This window comes from Uloborus diversus, chromosome 1 (assembly GCF_026930045.1).
Source record: "Uloborus diversus isolate 005 chromosome 1, Udiv.v.3.1, whole genome shotgun sequence".
Taxonomy (NCBI): Eukaryota; Metazoa; Arthropoda; class Arachnida; order Araneae; family Uloboridae; genus Uloborus; species Uloborus diversus.
Genome location: NC_072731.1, coordinates 161,162,276 through 161,184,808, shown reverse-complemented (window position 1 = coordinate 161,184,808; position 22,533 = coordinate 161,162,276). Strand labels below are relative to the sequence as shown.

At 33.9% G+C, this 22,533-nt stretch overlaps 1 protein-coding gene across 1 annotated transcript in view; it reads right to left on the bottom strand.

Moving 5' to 3' along the window:
• Window positions 1-3,171: 3,171 nt before the first annotated feature.
• The window catches only part of LOC129222555 (glycosylated lysosomal membrane protein-like), a 30,308-nt gene continuing 10,946 nt past the window's right edge, over window positions 3,172-22,533 (bottom strand). Inside the window, exons 3-6 of the mRNA XM_054857073.1 lie at window positions 11,779-11,973; window positions 11,451-11,675; window positions 8,119-8,381; window positions 3,172-3,984 (exon numbers count right to left, since the gene is read on the bottom strand). Of these exons, the coding sequence (XP_054713048.1) occupies window positions 3,801-3,984; window positions 8,119-8,381; window positions 11,451-11,675; window positions 11,779-11,973 (867 nt within the window). The 3' untranslated portion in view covers window positions 3,172-3,800. The remainder of the gene's footprint in view (window positions 3,985-8,118; window positions 8,382-11,450; window positions 11,676-11,778; window positions 11,974-22,533) is intronic.

Below are 22,533 nucleotides of genomic sequence, written 5' to 3'. Positions count from 1 at the left end.
TTTTTGCTGTATTAACACAGCAATGACTAAACAAACTGTAGATTTTGAAAGCTATGGTTTCAGTGTAAAAGAAACATATCTCATTAGTTTAGAAACAATTATTTAAACCATTGTAAAAAATATGTACATGCCCATTCTATTGTAAACGGTCATTTTGTCCCATACATGACAATTCCTATATTTCATAAAAAAGAAATAATTTTTGAAGAAAGCTTTTGCTTAATAAGTCATACATGCGTATGTGATTTCTTAAGCAACAAACTTTTGTTCATCATGCTTTATGAAGCGTCACGTGCAGGATAAAATTACCGTTTTCTGTGGACTGGCCTTACAAGTTCAAATAAATTTAATTTTTTTATTTACATTATTGTTCATCAATACCTATTCTTAAAAATAATTGTATCATCAAATCAAAGTTTCAAGAAAAATTGGTTGTTTTCCTTAGCAATTAATTGAAATTTCATGAAAAGAAATACATGGGTAACTTCGGTTTTAAAAAAGAATTAAAATAAAAAATGGGCAGAAGATTGAGAAGAAATTGAATTGGGATGATACAATTAAAAATAGACAAATACAAGAATAATTAAGAATTTTAATGGCAACTAAGCACTTTAAAGTGTCCTTAGTAACTGAGTTTACAGAAATTAAGTGTTTGAAAGACTGTGGTACCCTTGCATGTTCCATGAATTTTTGAGCAATCAAGATGGATTACTGATTTTACTTTGCCCAGCGCCTAGGGGCCATTCATTAATTACGTAAGGGTCCCAAAGGGGGGGGGAATCTCTACATACCCTTACTTGTGGGGGATAGGGGTCAGACACAATATTGGAAAGGGTTCAAAGGAGGGTAACTAAATTAGTTAGGGGACTCTCAGATTTAGATTATGATACCAGACTTAATAGGCTTAACATGTATAGCCTGGAGCAAAGGAGAGTCAGAGGGGACATGATTCAGTTATTTAAATTTATCAAAATGAAAGATGTAAATGGATTAAATTTTTGCGGGGAAAGCAGGACAAGGGGTAATTGTTTTAAGCTATTTAAATCTCAGGCTAACTTGGAAATTAGGAAAAACTACTACTTTAGCAGGGTCGTGGGCACTTGGAATAGCTTACCGGAAGAGGCGGTAATGAGCAAGGGAGTGGATAGCTTTAAGAGGGCCATTGATCTCCATTGGGGACTAATTAATTAAATAGGACCAGCCTAGCTGGGCCCAGAGCCTGTTGCTGGTCGTCACATTTGTATTTGTATTTGTAATATTTCCCAAGCCAATATTTTACATTAGAAATCGTGCGGTCAAGTGGTTTGGCAGGGATCATATTTCATTTGTTCCTGGAAGGTAAAAAAAGAATTAGGATGAGTTGTTTATTACTTGTGTTTGAAAGAATAAATAGTGTAAAATATAATAAAAGAATTGCACTGTGTATGGAATGTCTTATTTTTAATGAGTACCATCATATACAAAAAATATTTGTCAAAAAAACATGCAGCCTAGGTTTCTTTTAGTAAATATTTCTTTGCACAAAAAGGTTTTTAAAAAATAATTTATAATAGTGAATTTAATAACGATTCCAGTGATGTAAGATTCATAATTTTATTATTTTGAAAAATGAAATGGAATATTATGTAAGATATGGGGGGGGGGGGAGTAAAAATGTTACTTACCCTTACATGGGGAGGGGGGTCAAAAATTGCCAAAATCAGCCTTACGTAATTAATGAATGGCCTTCTAACGTTGACGTTAAGTCACTCATATCTTCTCTTTGTGAATTGCAGAGGTGCAAATCCCCCCCCCTACTTTAAATCACACAAAGACACCACCTCCCAAATCGGGGGAAATATTCCTCAAAACACACTTTCCCCCAAAGAAGCAATCTCCGCCATGATCCCCCCCCCCAACCCCCTCCTAGCCATTGGGAGATACAAGTCATGTGATCTTCCTTAACTTCATTGAATGATTTAGAAAAATAATAGCACAACCTTGATTTATAAATTAAAATTCATTGGAATGTCAGGGATACTTTTTGACACAAAAAGTTTTAAATTCTGCCTACAACTTCCAAAGACTTTAACAAATTAAATACCAACAATAAATTTTAGCATAGGAAATTACACCATATCTACAACATTATCCTGACAGAGATAAACTTTCACCAATAATATCATGATTTAATCACCCAAAAATATCAAGAAATTTTTAAAACTAAAATTTAAAACTTAAATCGATCAATATGTCGTAGCCTCAGAGCAACAGTAAGATATCTAATCCCCAAAACAACACTAAGATGTCCTAATGTGACTCTGAGGCGACGATATCTATGATTTAAGAAAATATCTGAATTTGTTAAACAGCTATTAAAGAACTGATTTTTCCCAAGTACTAAACTCTCATGCTGGAAAGAAAATTGATAAGTAAAACTGAAACTTTATGCTTGCCTTTCCCCATACAATTTAAGCTGTAGAATACGTTTCAAGAAATAGTCGTTATTTGTTTCGACCCATATATATATTTTTTGAACAAGATGGAATAATGAGGAAAGTTGACGATGCATACACGACAAATTGTGGATACAAGGAAAAACTTCGACTTTATGTCAATATACATTAAACCAAAAATGTGCTTTATAAGGATGATTAATAATCCTTAGAATGTGTTTTGTTATCTCAGTACAAGTCAAAAATAGACTGATAAAAACAGATTGAGTATGAAGATTTTTCTGAGTCTAGGCGATGACACCAACTACTAATAAAAAATTAATGTATAAATAGGATTAATTTTTATAGAACAAATTATCACGGTTATGTGTTTAAATAGTTTTAAATGATACGAAGCCTTCTTCAATGCTTTAATTTAAGTTTTATTGTTGATCAATCAAGATAGTCCATTAAATTCACTTTGATGCCACTAAGCATTTGTATTATTCCCACTGCAATTGGTAGATAGCAAGTCACATGATCTATTGCTTAAGGTTGCGAGTGGAGCTGAAGTAAGTTTGTTGTGTAGCATACCTCTGGTTCTTAGAAATGGTAATTATAAACTAAACTTAAGAATTTCTTGTTCCAAATTCAATTAAATTTATTTAGAATTTGCTTTTCAGTTTCATTTTGTTTGCTTTAAAAAAATGTTTTTTTTTCTGTAAATTTAACTTTACAATTTTTTTAAATGCTATCTCTTACCTATTCAATTTACAGCTGCACACATTTCTTACAACAATTTTAATTGATTTTTTTAATGATTGTTTAGGTACTAACTCTTAAAACATAACAATTTATTAGTATATTCTCTATGATATCTTGTACAAATAAAAAATCTAAAGAAAAGAAACACTGAAATTTATATAAAACTAATAAGTTTACATGGCTTAGTCAACTTTGCATAGAAATTCAAGAGGGAAAAATAAATTAATAAAAACAATGTTTAAAAACCAAGCTGCAAGCCTTGACAGAGAAAACTTTAATTTTTCAGAAACAAATTCAATTATTCTAAAATTTTATTTAAAACTTCTTTGAATAAGAAAATTAAAGCATTGCATGAACAATAGTGAATGCGACAAATAAAATAAAATTGAATATTTACATAAAATATTTGAAAATATATACAGTAAAATAAATTATATCACACACATTTGTTTCAGGATATTACATCATGTAACTATTCAATTTAGCTCACAAAAGAGATGAAAACACCAGATTTTTTTGGAAGTTTAGCGATTTTTTTTTTCAAATAAAATTTCTGTTGCAAATTTTGAAAACGTGCATTGAAAATGAGATTAACAAACAAGATTAAATAAACAAAACAATTCAATTTATGCTATCTTCACTCAGAAGAAGATCATCATCTTTTTTGCACCAAAATTTGCATCCTAAAAATGCACCCCCTCCGACGAAAAACAATAGCAAAGCACCCAGACCAACAGCCATTACTATGAAAACAACAGTGGAGGATTTAACTTCTACTGCAGAGCCAGCTCCAACCATAAAGGACCTAAAAACAACAAAAGTTTATAGTGCAACAGAGTAACACAATATTCAGAATAAACATAGCTCTAATAGATTGCATAAAAATCAACTTGAGCCAAAAATGATTCATAGTTTAATCACCTTGTGGTTGACTAGCCCCAAAATAAAAAACTAAATGCATGAGATACCTGCCTGGCCGGTAATTTACTGAATATACCATGCCTTGCCTTCAATCCTCGAGTTGAACCGAACCATTGTTTCGGTCACTCGTCTGGTCAGTGCTAATTCTGTATTAGCTACCAGTTTGTTTGGCACTCTTGGCTACCTTAAGAGGTTTTCCACCTCCAGACAGCTCGAATACTCATCATTTCTCTTCAACCATACCGGATAAAAGAACCTTGTTCTGGCGCAATGCTCTCTCCCGATCTGTATCTATATCTCAGTCACTTCTATGTCGGGCTGCTGAGTGCTAATAAGCACGAAACTGCAGTCCTCAGCTGGAATTGACTGAGCTGGCAGTGTATTTCATGACATATCTTGTTGAGAATTGCAAGGTGGTTAAAAGTTTTGCTCTTCAAAATCCTCACTAATTTCAATTATTTTGAAGAATAAAATTTTTATAAAATACCTTTTAAAATGCCAACAATAAACTTATATTGCAAAATTCTTTTTTTTTTTTTTTTGATGATGAATCCCAACTGACTTTTAGACAAATTAGTGCCATCAATTAGCTATATCCAGTGTTAGTTAAACAGGGACTTTGATGAGCTGAATGATACAATTTTGATTTCACCTAGATGTGCAGAAGAATCTAACATTTTGAAACATGTAGGAGAATGTGGGGCAAAGTGAGATGGTGAAATATTTATTCTGCTTTTAGCGCCATTTACCTAGTAATATTTGAACTATGTAGTAACCTGTGTAATCTATTCCAGTCAAGAAAAAATTGCCTGTGAAAATCAAAGCATATGATAATACATGAAAATTTTGAAAAATTTATACTCAAATCGTAATATTTTGTTGTAAGTCAATTTAATATTATCAAATGATAAAGTTCTTGTTATTAATATTTTAAATATTAATTGGGTCCTTTTTATATTCAGCGCAGTATTTATTTAGTAGATATTAAACTTATCTGTGTTTTTAATGTTTTTCACAATTAATTACTCAAGTGCATGCCAAGCAAAGTGAAATAGTTCATTTTGTTTGCTCATGCAATCTTTTAATAAATCGCTCCCATATTCAATTATTTACGAATTTATTTGCATTCCATTATTTGATAGTTATCTTATTAATTGATTCATTCACTTATTTTCTTTTTCATTCACTATTCAGGGTTCATACACTTGTGGTTAAAAAAAATTCCCGGACTTTTACACGCTTTCAAGGATTTTTTTTTTTTTAATTCCAGGTTATTTGCTTCATTCAAAATGAAATTTAAGTAACAATATTTTCAAAATAAACAAAATTGTTTAAAGTAGCAATGCGTAAGAACTGAAACTTTTCCACTTGTTAATTAAAAAAAAATCTTGCATTTTTTAAATTTTTTCTCACAATTTGTTTTTGTTTTCTTTTCAACATTTTGTTTAAAATTGTTTTTATTTGTTCACTGCTTGTTGAAAACAAAGTACTTTCAACTTTTTTAAGTGTTTCTTTGATGCCACATGTCATGCATATTAGCGTTTTGCTGTAATCGTGCAGCAATCTTTCTCCGCTTTTGGTTTACAATTCTTTTTATTTTGTTATTAGTTTGTAACACAAAACATATTGAGGTAAGTACAAAGCTATTTTTTAGTATAAATATGATTAATGTATATGATTAATGTTAATTCAGTATAAAAATGCATCGATGGGCATACCATTAAATGCATAATAACAAAAATCAACATCCGTTGATCACAGGCCGATGGCAATAATCATCAGTTTTTTTTCTTTTGCATATAAAGGATGCTTACATTAAAATTAAAAAATTTCTTTTCCAGAAAATAATTTTTAAAAATTCATAATTAATTGCACATTTCCTTTCAATAGTTTACATTGAGATAAACATAATTATCTTTTTGTAAATTTATGTCTACTTCCATTTGCAAACAACCAAATATGGCGAATAAGTAAAAAAATTAAGATAATAAGTAGATTTTTGAATTTTTAGCATAAAAATAGTAATAAATAATTAATGGTCCTTAAAAAACTAAAATTAAGACAAAATTGTCAGTTTTTAGCAAGCGTCTAAATCAATTAGAATAAAAAATGTTCTGGAGATAAAATTTCGCATTTTTCCAGAAAGTAATTACGAATTATCTGGGGGAAAAAGGGGCACATTTTGCGTTGTTATCAATGGTTTGCATTGCAATAAACATTTAATGCCATTTTCGGAAACTTAGGCACTTAAAAAGTCTTGTGTACTACTATCTTGGGAATGGCCAAATATGGCAGCTACGACAAAAATTAAGAAATAACTATTTGAATCTATAGCATGAAAACAATTTAAATATAATAAATCTTTATAAAACTACAATTAAGTTGACAAGTTTTAAGCACATTTGCCTCCAAAGCAATGAGGATAAGATTAAGTTTTAAGAACAAAAGTATTCATTTATTAGAAAATTACATATTTAAAATAAAATTAAAAAAAAAAAGACCTGTGACCCACTTCCTCCAATTAACTCTAATTTGAATTCCGAAACTTTGAATTCAAATTATGCTTTTCGCAATTACAAGTTGCGACAAGACCCTACTGATTAGAGTTATTGTTTCTAGAAATGGCTCTCCTCCCCCCCCCAAGCATGTCCCTCCTCCTGGGTGGTTACGTGTGTATAGTTGTGTGTAAGTAGGCTTACGTATGGTGCACGTAGGTGTGTGTATGTGTGTAAAGGCGTGCGCACGTAGGCGATTGTGTATGAGCATGCGTGTGTATGCCACCACCCAGCAAAAATGGATCCCTGGGGACAGTGCTCAGGACCAGCGGCGGCGTCGCCGGTGGACAATGGTGCCGCAGTCCTGGTCCAAGCTGAAAAAGGAACCACAACGTCAAGGACTGTCAAATGAGAACAATAAGCAATCGTGATTGCTCAAAAAAATTGCAGCAGATTTTGCGTTGTTTTCATTGGTTTGCAGTGGAAGAAAACATCCAATTCTGCTTTGTTTTTGGAAACTTAGGCATTTAAGCATCGTGTCTACGTCCATCTTATGAATGACCAAAAATGGCGACTACATTTCACACGTAGCTAAATAGACTTTTCGATTAAAAAAAAAACGATTTTCCCGATCAACCTTACCATCCGCAGGCTTGTCCTTCAGAAGTAAATTGTCTTCTCCACTGTTGAGTTTGTGCATAGTGAGTTGTGTCATCCTAGGAATTTTTTTCTTGGAAACTATTGAGGGACAAAAATGGCGTCTATGGAATTTTTTTTTTTTTTGAGGGTTTTTTTTTCAAATTCTCAACATTATTTTGCCAATGAAAGTTTTAGAAATTTTTACAGGAAACATTGATAAAAATGGAGATTAGATCTCATGGTACAAAAATCTCTGCGAAAAAATTGTAAAAAAAAAATTGGGGGAGGGGGCACTGTTGGGAATTTCCCTGAGATTTTTAACTATGTCATTTTCCCTGACAATTCCAGGTTTTCCCGGAGCGTACAAACCCTGTTGTTTTATTAACTCCTTTATTTCTTCTCAGGTTTTAATTAATTAAATTATTTATTTATTAGTTTATTGTTTCATTATCTTTTCATTTAGTTAATTATCCTTTTATTTACTCAGTCATTAGTTAAAAAATATTTTTCACTGCCGAATAGAACATATTTCATTTTTCAAATATTTCATTTTTCATTTTGCCTAATAAAAAACAAAAAATTTAAAATTTTCCACTTTTTTTTTTTTTTGAAGGAACAATTTTACGACTAAAAATAAAAATTAATGTTTCAATGCAAGTTTTATTTTAAAAACAGTGTTCCTTCTTTATATACTGTAATTTTCAGAACAAATTTTCAATTTATTCATTTAGAAAAAGTTCAGTCATCTTAACTATTTCACTTTGCCCCACATTCCCCTACAATGCAATTTTTTTGCCCTTTTATGTTGTTTATCTTCAAGCTATTTTAAAGCTAGTTTGACAATTGTTACGAATTTAATTAACTTTGAATTTCCAGAAACTTACCAAGAAATAAATTTTGCTTTTCCATAATATCCATCACCAACTGTTCCAAAGTAAATGTTAAAAGCAGAGGTTTTTGATTTTCCTTCAAAGTACAGTTCAGCTATACTATGAGGTGTCATGGTAGCATTTATCTCATGCTGTCCAACCATTAAAGCATCTGATGAATTAGCGATGTTTTTTACTTCACCAACGTAAGCCACAGGGCGCCAAGCAACAAAAGAATTTGTTTTGCTTCCAGGACATGAAGATGAAAGAGATATATCCTAAATATGTAATTAATAATGTAGTTATCTTTGTTAAAACAATATACATAAGAATAAAACATTAATGCTTTATAAACAAACAAGAATATGTACGTATTGTAACAAAAAAATTCCGCATAGATAAGAAAAATAGAAGACATTAATAGTTAGGCACATGCAAAAAGATGTGCCTCTAATTTTGCATATTGATGCAGTGCTCTTTATGATGCTTTTAAACACCAGATATGCTACCCTGTTTCGTTTTGTTAATTCATTTTGTCTTTTCAATTATTTTGCACTTCACTGAGTTACATCAAAAGAGATTGCATTTTTTTCACTAAAGCAGTATACCTCAGATACCAAGAAATTGTTTTTTTTTCATTAAGCTTTTAATATGAATCACATATTTCGCTAAACAAAATGAATGTATCATTTTTGGAAGACTTTTCCGCTGACAGATGTCTAAATAAGAACTGCCTAACAAAAGACCTACCATTAAAAAATCTTCTAGGAAACTCATTCATGGCTTTGCAATTTATGAAAGTTTCTGGCGTCATACTTATATAAGTGCATTTGAAGAGGGGATAGAAGGATTTTTCAGAGTGTTTACAAATTTACTCATTAATAATGGAAGTTTTTGTCCAATGCTTGTAGTTAATTTGGTTAAAATTCAGGGAGAGAAGAGGAGATTCCATTTGAAAATTTTCAGATACCCTTCTGAAATTTTTCTGGGAGGGAATATATGAAATTAAGTAGTGCTGGACGATGTATCGATATACCGCTGAACACCGGTTTCATAGCCATATCATAAAAACCGTTTTTTTCAAAATCGAACCCATGATATATCACAGCCGGCGGTATATCGTAAACGAAACCGATGTCTTTGAATTTCGAATTCACCGACGCTGGAATCGGCTGCACGAAACCGGTTGAATTGCGATCTCTCCGACAGACGTTCGACTGGCCTGAAGATCAGTGATTCCCCTCCGAGACCTGCTGATTTGAAGACTACGCTCCCCCCCCTCTCCACCGCACGATCGCTTCCCGTCGCATCTAGCGCAAACAGAGGAGTGTTACGTCATCGGTGCATCCGGCATGGATCACGCTTGTGCTGCTTCGAGGGTGGATGGAGGGTGGGAGGGGACATGCCTAACGATACCGGTATTTGGTAGCAAGCTTCGTCATTTCAAATTTCGTAGGATATTCGAAGATTCGAATTTCGAACTTGTCGAAGCTGCTGAAACCGGTTTTTTCTCCTTCGCGAGCTTCACTGAATTTATCACTAAGCTTTTATTTGGAACCGTTCATTTGGTTTTTTGGCGCTTTATTAATTGTCTCTTCTCTGTTCTCCTTACTTCATTGTTATTGTTACATATTTTGAAATAATTATTGTTGTTTAATGTTTCTATTGTTCTTTTATTAACTTTCTTCTTAGTTTATGCTTTTAGACCGTTTGATGCAATTTATATCGCTATAAGTTATATATAGTTAAAACTTATTCTGAGAGGGGTACTCACAGGGAAGGGGGAGGGGGTATAGATGACTTGCGCCATCAAAATATTTTTTTGGACTGGAGGGGGGGGGGGATAATTTTTTTATTTATTTATTTTTTTACTTATTTTTAATCAAAAAATTATTAATTTTGTTCTGTTTATATTAAATTTCATTTATTTATTTAGTTTGTGGGTGTGTGTCATTGGCGTAGCACACAGAACTTTTCTATAAAATAATAATAATAAACCAATAATATATATAAAAATATTTTAAAAAATAAATGAAATAAAAAGGAGATCTGAAAAATGAAAAAGGGAGAGGGTTGAGAAAAAGGGGGGGGGGGCGATTGACACCTCTGTATTCTGATGTGATTGGCTGATTGGTATCTGAATAGTATTTTATAAATTTTAGAAATTGTTTATATAATGCCAAAATCTTTGATGCAAATGACCCCAAGGTGTGTGTTGTAACTCTCTTGTACTGTACCTATAAAGGTTGGGAAATTCTTCAAAACTCTCGTTTCGAATTGAAAAAAGTAATTATTAGTATGATCCTGTAAAAAATGAGAGCCTGATTTTAATATGTATTTCATAAAGGTGTGGAGAAGGGATGCCATAAGTCCCCCTCTATATGTATACAGCTGATTATACCAATATATTGATATATCATGATGTTTATTTTCTGATATATCGCGATATGCAAATCCAGATATCGTCCAGCCCTAAAACTAAGGGAAGCAAAATATATGCATATATATTTTAAGATTTTTTTAGAAAAAGGATTACTTGATACTAGTTATGTACCAATTAAAACTTATTGGCTTGATATGTCAAGATTTTTTCTCTCCCCCCCTCCCCCTCCGTCTCTTGAGACATAGAAAAAATAAAACCAAATATCTTAACCTAGCGAGGCAAATATAGAGTAAAGAAAGAACGTTATATAGTGTTTTCGGTTTTCCTAGTCAGAACTTATAAAATGCAGAAAATCAGTCATAATGTTGGTGACATACAGATATTGATCCATCACGGATGCCCCCCCCCCCCTGCGAGCAATAGGGCACCCCTCCATCAAAACCATGGAAACTCCTAAAAACATCCCCATAAATATATCAAGGTCACAATTTGTGCTATGTCCTAACTATTTGATTTTTTACAAAATAATTGGATTTTTCACAAAAAAGAGACCTTGTGAAAAATTCTGGACAGACCCTGTGTAGCGAAAAGTTTTATTTAGAATGGGGGCCATCCACAAATGATGCCATGCTTCGCTGGGGGAAGGGATCCGTGAAATTGCTAGTGTGTGACAAGGGGGAGGATCGAGGAAACAAGGAGTATGGCAACATACATACATTTTGAATAAATAAGAGTATTTAAAATCAATAAATATTCTCATATTTTTTAATCTTTGGTTTGTTTTAAAAAAACACAAATGCTTTTTTTATGAAACTTTTTTTTTTTACTTAATGAGTAAACTGAAACAATAGTAAGAAAAATTTACATTGGTTCTCAATATTGTCCAGAACTGCAAGACACATTTTAGAGGGCAAACAACGAATAATGATTATTAAATTTTCAATAAAATCTAAAAATGACTTACTGAAAATACACCTGGAGAATTCTCATCATTTACTGAGAAAATGGTTGATTGCTGCCATGTACAGTTGCTACACGGAACAGAAAAAAACCTGATTTCTAATCCGAAGCGAGTTTTTGATTGATCGGTATGCAGATGGTCCAAATCAACTTTCAGTAAAGTGGATTTGCCATTAAAAATTAGATGAGGGAATTCAGTTGATGCTTCTTCCTGTCCAGAAGCATTAAACTAAAAAATAAATGATTACAATTAGCTGCAAAGAAAAATAATATATAAGTAATAATCACTTACAGATTATTGATCATTAAGGAAAATGTAACAAAACTATTACTTGAATTTTGATAGCTCCATGTTCAGAGAAAATATCATCACCATAATCAGCTTTTGAATAGGCTGAAGCAAAATGTTTTCCACAATCTAAACTGCTACTCATATTCATCCATTCAAATAAATCTAAGTCAACAGGTGTAGTAAAATTAGGTTGAGTAACTAGGTTTGAATCATTTATATAATTCAATTCCCATATCTGAAATAAAAAAAAATTATAATCAAGAACGTTTTTTATGCAATACATTTATGTTCAAAAATTAAAGTGGTTCTTTTCTTTCCGCTATTTAGACACATGGCAGTGTGTCAGCCCAGTTTGAAAATCAGGTGACGCATCTGCCAGTGTGTATTTTACACGAACCATTTCAAGCTACTTTTGATCCCCTCATTTCTCAAAAACTATTAAATTTACCTGCTTGAAATTTTGTATGTCTAATAGAACTGCATAGAAGACCTATAATCCTAAATTTCATGAATGTATCTTGTGCAATAGCGAACTGTATTTTTATGCAGTAAGGTGCTGGTAGATGCGGGGATGTCCATATTTATGCGATATAATTTATAAAATAAGACAACTGACCACACATCATCTTTGTTCCACCATTTATTGCGAACAGAGACAAAAGACAGAATGAAAAATGCATGCTTTAAAAAATTGTCTGCAGATAAAAATCGTCTGCGTTATTATTCAATTCCGAGCAAGGCTAAACTTAAGTAGCGGAACTCCAATTAACATTAAATACGCAACATTCTGCCCGACATTGAAAGAATTTTCAATAATTGTCCCATATTATGGGGAAACAATGCGGTTATGCAATAGAATAACCATTCAAATGTCACTACACAAAATACTATACAGTTGAGATGAGCTTTGCACAAATGATATTATTAACATACTTTTTGCCCTGGAAGGACACATATCTTAGATATACCTCTCTTATAAATATTTGAAGAGGTCTTTACTTTGACCACTCTAATATTCCTATCTGAACCAGGTATAGTCTGTATAATTCTGCCCAAGGCCCATTTACCTGGGAGTAAGTTATCATCTTTAAGCAAAACCATAGTACCAATAGGAATACAGTCAAACCCCGCTATAACGAACCCTCAACGGACCGACTTGAGAGATCGCTATAAACGGGGGTTCGCTACATCCGATTTTCCAAAAAAAGTCAAAATTCGGTAATATTTTACAATAATAATCATCATAATTGCACAATGACTTAATTAGTAGTTAGGGTAATAAAATTAAGTTTTAGAAATAACTAGTAACTATATTTTACTCAATAATAAGCAAATTAAAATTTTACTTTTTTTTATTTATCAGTAGCATGGAAGAAAGACGTTATTTTCGGTTGAAAACTTTTGGATTTTATATACATATCAATTTTTTTCTCAACTACTGCAAAAGAGTCCACAATATGTTTGTCAATGTTTTCAGTCGCAAAAAAATTGTTCAAAATATTTACAGCTGCTTTTGCAGCAGAAATGGACCCCAGATTTTTTGTTTGATTTATAAACTAGAGAGAGTTTCATCACGTTCTTAAAGCACCTGGGTTTATTCGATTTTCCAATAACCATCAACTTTCGTTTTTCAGAGCCAGTCATGTTAGCACAAATAAGTGGTTATCCGTGTGTTGGAGTGTTTTCCGCCGACACATTTTTCACCTTTTAACTTCAATGTTTGATTTGGAGTCAGCTTATAAAATAAGACCGCTTCGTCGGCGTTAAAAATATCCTTTTCGTCGTAATCTCGAATGATGTCCGGCCACACATTTTGCATCCAATCCTTCACATCAGAAGAGCACACACTTGCAGCTTCACCCACAACTTTTCCACTCGTTATGTTGTGCCGTTTCTTGAATCTATCCAACCACCCGTTAGAACAGACAAACCCTTTTTCATTAAAATGTTCGGCAAATTCATTTGCCTTGGCCTGCAGAATGGCTCCCGTTATCGGTACATTTCTGTTCCTCTGCAGAGTGAACCACCTAAATAACGCTTCGTCTACATTTTCCCTTACTGCTTTTCGTATTTTTTTACAGCCGTTTATGTTTGTTTCATAGGCAGAAACAATTGCATCACGGTTCTGCCAAATAGTGGCTACAGTAGATTTTGAGAGCGAAAATTCTTTGCAAAGTGAGGAATGGGTTTCACCACTTTCTAATTTGCGAATTAATTGCACATTTTCTTCAACAGAAAATGCTTTGCCTTTATTTCGCCTGGCCATGATGATTTCTACCTAGTTCACACGATTATCCGCAGTGGAAATTAAACTAAAAATCAGAGCAAACGCACGAGTGACCAATAATCTCGTCCTCTGACTAAAACCAGTTGAGAAAATTGAGGGAGCTTGAAAATCGGCTCCCCCCCCCCCTCCTGAAGAAGCAGCTGCTCTTGCAAGGAACAATAAATGAGGAATGTGGTTTGGACTAGAGATTTCCTAGAAAAAGGGTTGAGAATTGTAGAAGATGGAGTTTGCTGAGAGAACAATTGCTAATGAATTTCATTGGGGCATGTGCAAAGAAGAACTTGAAAAATCAGACATTTTAGGATCGTTATAGCCGATTTTTTCGTGTTTCTGGATCGTTATAAGCATATCGAATTGTATTAATGACATAGGGCTTCAGTTCGGACCAATTAAAAGGTTCGCTACAACCGGGAGATCGCTATATCCGGGTTCGCTATAGAGGGGTTTGACTGTATTACCTTGTTTAAAACACCACTTAGTGCAATTTTGTAAATGATTTATATAATCTCTTTGCCAACTTTTCCATATCAATTGCGAATGCTTTGTAAGTTTTTGCCATCTTACAAGTGATTTTCTTTACTATCAATTAATTGTGGCTCTGGAACTGCATTAATTGGACACCCAATTAAGAAATGGCCTGGAGTGAGAACTTCGTACTCATTAGAATTTGATGGCAAGGGAGTCAAAGGACGTGAATTTTGTTATTGTAAAAATATATATCTGCAATTCTATAACTTTAACTGTAGCAATATTAACTGTAAGTAAGTAGTTCAGCTATTACTCAACTTTGTACCTGTATCGCGTGTGGTGTGTTTACTATGATGTGTGCACTTTTTCTCGTGTAGTATGTATATTAATCTTAATGTAACTTGCTTAATTACTTAATATAACTAATTTGTCAACTCTGCTGCTTCTTATTTCAAGTGGTTATGAGCCCAGCAAGCATCCATCGTGCAGAGTTGTTAATGCAAGTTTAGAAACTGTTGACTGATCGTTTGTAAGGCCTAACTTCTACAGTGAATCACACGTGTGTTTTTTTGAAATTGATTTATTATCTCCAGTATGGATAAGATGAATTCAATTGAGAAGTTAGAAGGTGAAAGCAATTGGGCTAGATGGAAATTCGATGTAGAATTGCATTTAACAGTGCAGAAAGCAATGCCAATTGTCTTAGATGAAATGGTCAAACCGGAAGCGCTAGCTACGGAAGTTACCAAAGCAGAAAGAAAAGCGCATGCAGCTTCTTTAAAATCCTTTAATGAGGCAGATGCGATTGCTCGCTACGTTATTGGTTGCAGTCTAAGATCTGAGCCAAAGCAACATATTTTAACATGTAAAACTGAAAAAGACATGTGGGATGTTCTCCACTCTCTGTATGAGCAAAAGAATGAACGGCGACTCGATCTTCTGTACTCTCAGTTGTTCAACTACTCCAAAGATCCTTGTGACAGTATTGCAACTCATGTATCTAAGTTGCAGAAAATCTGGCAGGAGTTACAGGAAGAGTTAAAAGGTGAGAAAGTTGAACTTCCCAAGTCGATGCTGTTAAATAGAATTTTAAATACTTTACCTAATGAATATTTGGAGTTTAGGAATGCATGGGAATCTGTTCCAGGCAGTGAAAGAACAATTTCGAGTCTTACTGAAAGACTTCGTTTGCACGAACAAAGATTGGAAGAGTTACATCCTGTTGAGAACAAGAATGTTGCCTTTGTAGCAAAGCCCTCACATGCCAAGAAAACTCCTGATAAGACTTATTCAAATCAGAATGAAGCCAAAAACAAGAAATTTAAATGTTTTTTCTGTGGTCTCGCTGGTCACATGAAAAAGAACTGCAACAAGTGGAAATTGCAGAATAATGAGAAAAAGGAATCTTCAAAATCTGGACAGGTCTTTATGACTGTTGCAAATCAAAACAATCAAGATTATTGGCTCATTGATTCAGGAGCCTCGCACCATATTTCTTCGAAATTGAACTGGCTTTCTTCATACAAACAGTTTGATACTCCAAAGCCATTAAGATTAGGAGATGGAAGATCCATGTTTGCCAAAGGTATTGGTGAAATTAAAATTGAAATGTTAATACGTGGTAAATGGATACCTGGTCTTCTTACTAAAGTTTGGCATGTACCTGAATGTGATCAAAATCTTTTTTCATCTGGTGCTGCTTTGGATAATGGCCTTCATGAATATGCAGATAGCAAAGTACGTGAGTTTAGAACTTTAACTGGTGAAACTGTTGCTGTTGGTATTAGATATAACAGTGTTTACAAACTTTTTATGAAAGTTGTTCCTGATTTGGCATGTGTTGTTGTTGACAATGACAGTCTTCAACTGTGGCATGAACGCCTAGGCCATCAAAACAAACGCCATGTTCAAAAATTTTTGAAGAGAAAGGGTATTGAAGTAAAGCTTGATGGTGAATTTTGTGATGCCTGCATGTATGGTAAAATGCATAGACTTAGTTTTGGCTCTCGTCAAGATCGCCCAACTAGTCCTGGTCATCTTATTCATGCTGATGTCTGTGGTCCAATGCCAGAAAAATCTCTTGGAGGTAATAGGTACTATGTAGCATTCAAAGATGATTATTCTAAGTACAGAACTGTTTACTTAATGAAAGAAAAGTCTCAAGTCAAAGATATGTTGGGCATCTTTATGGCAGAAATGAAGACAGCAGGTTATATGATGAAAGAATTGTTAACTGATGGAGGAAGGGAATTTAATAACTCTGAAGTTCATCAAATTGTGTAAAAAGCAGGGCTGCATCATCGAATGTCTATGCCATATACACCCGAGCAAAACGGAGCAATAGAGAGGGAAAATAGAATTCTAGTTGAAGCAGCTCGATCAATGATCCATGCCACAGAATTGCCAGAAAAACTTTGGGGTGAGGCAGTGAATACAGCAGCCTATGTACTCAATCGAACAGGTCCCTCATCAGAAGAAGGAAAATCTCCCTTTGAACTATGGTATAAGAAAGTACCACCAGTTGACCATCTCAAAATATTTGGTACTGAATGTTTTGTTCATGTTCCAAAAGTCAGAAGGAAGAAATTTGACAAGAAAGCATTGAAAGGCTACTTAGTTGGTTATTGTGGTAATAGAGATGGGTACAGACTTTGGATTCCTGAGAAAAATGATGTGGTTTTGTCCAGAGATGTGGTTTTTAAAACAGAAAAAGTGGCTGACAACATCTACCAAGAAACTCGTTCGCCTCTACAATCTACAGAAGATGTTCCTGTTCCTACTGAAGATGGAGGTAGTAATGATGTAGGGGAAGCTGCTACAACTGAAGATGAGAATAGATATACTACTCTAAGAGATAGATCCCAGTTGCAAAAACCAACAAAATTTGATGGATATGTTATGCAAGCTGAAGATGAACCAACATCTCTTCATGAGGCAGTAAACTCAAGTAATGCTGAAAATTGGAAGGCTGCTATGGAAGAAAAAATGAACTCTCTCACTGAGAGTGGAACGTGGGAACTTGTTGATCTACCGAAAGGAAGAAAAGCTATAGAAAATCGTTGGGTTTACAAAATAAAAAGAAATTCTGAAGACGAAATAGAGCGGTTCAAAGCAAGACTGGTTGTTAAAGGATTCTCCCAAAAAGCTGGTATTGATTATCAGAAAACATTCAGTCCAGTGGTTCGTTGGGACACTATCAGATCTATTATTAGTGTGGCTGCTAGTGAACGTTTGAAGCTTGCTCAGTTTGACGTGAAAAGTGCCTTTCTATATGGAGACCTGCATGAAGAGATCTATATGAAGCAACCTCATGGATTTGATGATGGAAGTGGGCGTGTTTGCAAATTAATAAAAAGCCTATATGGCTTAAAGCAAGCTCCCAGATGCTGGAATCAAAAGTTTAAAGATTTTCTTCAGAATTGTGATCTCAAGCAGATGGACAGTGATCCTGGCTTATTTGTAAATAAAGATAAGACTTTGTTTTTGATCTTATATGTGGATGATGGAATTGTTGCTGTGAAAAATAAAAATCAGTTGGAAATATTTCTTAAAAAACTTACAAAAGAATTTAATGTTAAAGTTGAACCAGCTACATACTTTTTGGGCATGCAAATTAAATATTTAGATGATGGTTCTATTTTCATTCACCAAGAAAATTATTGCAAAAAGATCTTGGATAGTTTTACTATGTCTTCAGCCAATCCTGTTTGTATCCCCATTGACAAAAGTTTGTTATCTGAACCTTTTGAAAAGCTTGATGAAGAGGTACCATACAGAAGAGCAGTTGGCAGTTTAATATATTTATGTATGGTAACTAGACCAGATATTGCTTATTCTGTTAGTGTTCTATCTCAAGTTTTAGACAAACCTTCCAAAATGCATTGGTGTTTAGTGAAGAAAGTTTTGAAGTATCTTCGAGGAACTTCAAAATATGGTATCTTGTATAAGCCAAATTATATCTGCAAGCAATTGGAAGCATATAGTGATGCTGATTATGCTGGTGATACATCAACCAGAAGATCTACATCAGGGATGGTCTTCAAGTTTGCTGGAGGAGCCATTACCTGGGCCAGCAAGAGACAGACTTGTGTATCGCTCTCAACTACAGAGGCAGAATTTATTTCAGCCAGTGAGGCTTCAAAGGAAGTAGTGTGGCTACAGATACTTTTCCAGGATATTTGTCCTTTGATAAGTGTTCCTGTGTTGCAGGTGGACAATGAAAGTGCTATACGACTAGTCAAGAACCCTGAATTCCACAGTCGTACTAAGCACATAGATGTCCGCTACAAATTTATTCGTGAGAAGTATCAGAATGGGCAGTTAGATGTTCAACATTGCGAGAGTAATTCTCAAGCTGCTGACATTTTTACTAAACCTCTACCAAAAGCTACATTCCAGCAGTGGCGTAGCTAGACCCGACTTTCGGGGGGGGGTTACTTCTTATATATATATATATATATATATATATATATATATATATATATATATATATATATATATATAACATATATATATATATATATATATATAAAACATATATATATATATATATATGAAACATATATATACACACACACATATATATATATATATATATATATATATATATATATATATATATATATATATACATATATATATAATCGCTTGGAATTTTTCCCTTTTCTTCTTTTTTTTCTTTCTCTTCTCTCTTCTTTTTCTCTTTTTTTTGAGACTAACTTTTCGGGGGGGGTTTTGTCCCCAAAACCCCCCCCCTTAGCTACGCCCCTGCATTCCAGAGACTCCGCCAAATGATTGGCATGTGTGAAATAGAGACTTGATCTATGATATAGACTTGAAAGAGAGCCCCCCCCCCCCTCTTTTTTTTGTATTGCAGATATCAATTTAGGGGAAGTGTTATTGTAAAAATATATATCTGCAATTCTATAACTTTAACTGTAGCAATATTAACTGTAAGTAAGTAGTTCAGCTACTACTCAACTTTGTATCTGTATCGCGTGTGGTGTGTTTACTATGATGTGTGCAATTTTTCTCGTGCAGTATGTATATTAATCTTAATGTAACTTGCTTAATTACTTAATATAACTAATTTGTCAACTCTGCTGCTTCTTATTTCAAGTAATTTAATGTGCCTTCTATTTGAGTAACGATAGTCAAAAATTCTTCTACTGTAAGTCTAACATTGTTTAAATTTCTTCTCAAATGGTATTTAACCGATTTAACACCAGCTTCCTACAAGCCTCCAAAATTTGGGGAATTGGGTGGAACAAATTTCCAAATTACTGATTCAGAAGTTAAATAATTGAAAAACTGCTAATTTGCTTAGTAACAAGTGATAACCATTGTTTTAACTCTGAATCTGCGCCCGTAAAATTAGTGGCATTATCTGACATAATAATTGAACTTTTTCCTCTGTGAGCAAAAAAACGCTTTAGAGTAACTGGGGCATTCCACGGTATTCTTGACATTATGTTGAGTCCGTAACGTGACCTTTTTTTTGCCATAACTTTTTAATTTACCGTTTGATTTGCAAATTATTTTAATATTAGGTGGTGTGTTGGTAGGAAAAGATCAAAATAAAATAATATGCTAATCAAACAGTAAATTAAAAAGTTATGGCAAAAAAGGTCACGTTACGGACTCTACATAAATGTCAAAAATACCGTGGAATGCCCCAACTATGAAAGTCTCTGCAGTCAGCTCTGTGACTAGTTCAATATGAATAGATTTTGTAGCTAAACAAATAAATAAAGCTAAGTAAATTTTTGAATAGATTCCCATTCTTTGGTTCTTGTATTTAATTTCAAATGGACCACAAAAGTCAACTCCCGCAACATTAAATATAAAATTAGGGTTGGTCCTTTCAGATAGAAAATTACCCATAATTTGTTGTGCAGTAACAGGTTTATTTTTGAAACATATAATGCACACATGAACTATCTTTTGTGCAGTACTTTTACCATTAATTGGCCAATATTGCATGTGAACATGATGCAGCAATGATTGCGGACCCAAATGTAAGTACTTTTTATGGAAATATTCAAAAACCATTGAAGTGAGTTTATGGCTCTTAGGTAAAATAATTAGCTGTTTATGATTAAAACTTAAGTTGGACTTGTTTAACCTACCTCCTGCTCTAATAATTGAGTTTTTATCTAGAAATGGATTTAAAATTTTGAGTTTACTTTTCTTTGCTACTGATTAGTTTCTCTTCAGCAGTTCTATTTCTTCTGTAAATTCCACTTCTTGAACAGATTTAATTAAGAATTTAGTGGATTGGTCAAACTCTTGGATATTTATCTGACCCTTAGAGCTGCATCGGCTTTTAGCAAATCTGAAAATAAAACATAATATGCGAATAATTTTTGAAAAACGTTAGAAATATTTAGGATGTGTGAATAAATGAAGTGTCCTTGGTTAATGTCAAACAAATATTCTTTTTGAGTTCAGTTTCATAGGTGTTAGAGTCTAGATAATTTGCAGAGGTTTCTGTCATTTTCTCTTCCGATATGTCTTGCTGTAGAAATTCTGAACCCGTAAACCACAAAGATGAGAGTTGAGAACTGCTTGCTCCACATGAGATAATGTCTGAAGGGTTCTGTTCGGATGCTACATGCTTCCATTGGTAGGCTTCAGTAAGTTGTTGAATGGTAGAAACCCTGTTGCCAACATAGGTCTTTAATTGATGCGAAGGAGTTGATCCTCGCAAGTGCAATAGCGGAATCTGACCACAAGATGACTTTGATGCAAGGACGGATACAAGGGAGGGGCGATCGCCCCTCCCTTGAGGGACCCTGCACCGGTAATTTTTCTGAATTGAAGTCTTAAAATGCAAATGTGCCCTTTTTAATGGCGTTAAGAAAGGGGGTTCGCCGCTAGAGGGCGCTAGAGTTGCTGGGGAGTGTTTTTGCTGCTCCTGAGATAAGTGATTTTTTACTGTAATTGTTTATTTTACTACTTTAGTTTCAGTATTTTTATTGTATTTTATCATATAATTAAGTATTCTTGTGCTTTTAAGTCTTATTTTTGATTTACTTGCTTTCTTAAAGTGTTTTTCTATTCTGTGTAGCTAAGCCTAAATTGTGCTGATTTCTTGTTGTTAAGCCTGAGTGCTCTGTTTAGGGTGTAACTTGTTTATTTTAATTTACTACTTGTCTTAGGATTTAGTAATATTTGCATCTTTTACTTCCAATGCTTTCTAATTCTAATAATTAGCATTATTTCTCCAATTTTGTATTGACGTTTTAAGTGTACCATTTTGAGCTAGAATGGGAGTTATATGCATAATGAAGGAGGTTAAAAGTGGTAAAGGGGACAAGTGGATTTCTTGTGACCTATGTCAGATGTTCTGCTTGTTTAAGGGGAAGGATGAGTCTGAGAAGGATTTCATTTGCACAAATTGTGTTAAACTCTCAGAAATCAGAGATAGGATGCTTACTTTGGAGGGTGAGTTAGCATTAGGCTGTAGGCGTGTAGATGGGGTAAACACTAAAGAGGGTAAGGGGGAAGTTAGCAAAAAGGAGGTTGGCATTAGCTGTGTGTTAGATAGTGGGAATATTCCAGAATTAAAGGAGGAAGTTAGTAAAAAGGATGTGGGCATTAGCTGTGTGTTAGATAGTGGGAAAATTCCAGAGGTAAAGGGGAAAGTTATTGCTGAGGCGACTGACTGGGAAACAAAGGGTATAATTTTGGGAGATTCAATGGTGCGTGAGGTGGGAAACTCAATAGGCAGAGTTAGACGTAAGGTGGCTAGATGTTGTTTGCCAGGGGCTCGGGTGAGAGATGTAAATAGGGTTGCTGAAAAGAAGGGGGTATTTAATAAAGAGGATGTAGTTACTTTGTGGGTGGGAACTAACAATGTAGGCCATAGTAACAACGATGAGTTTACAAAGGAATGGGATTCCCTGTTGGACAAAGCAACCAACTGTTCGGCAAATGTCCAAGTGGTTGGTTTGCTTCCCAGGTATGGAGTGCAACAGAGTTGGTTAAACCAACGGGCTAGGTGTATGAACCTGGTACTCAAGGAAATTTGCGTTAAGC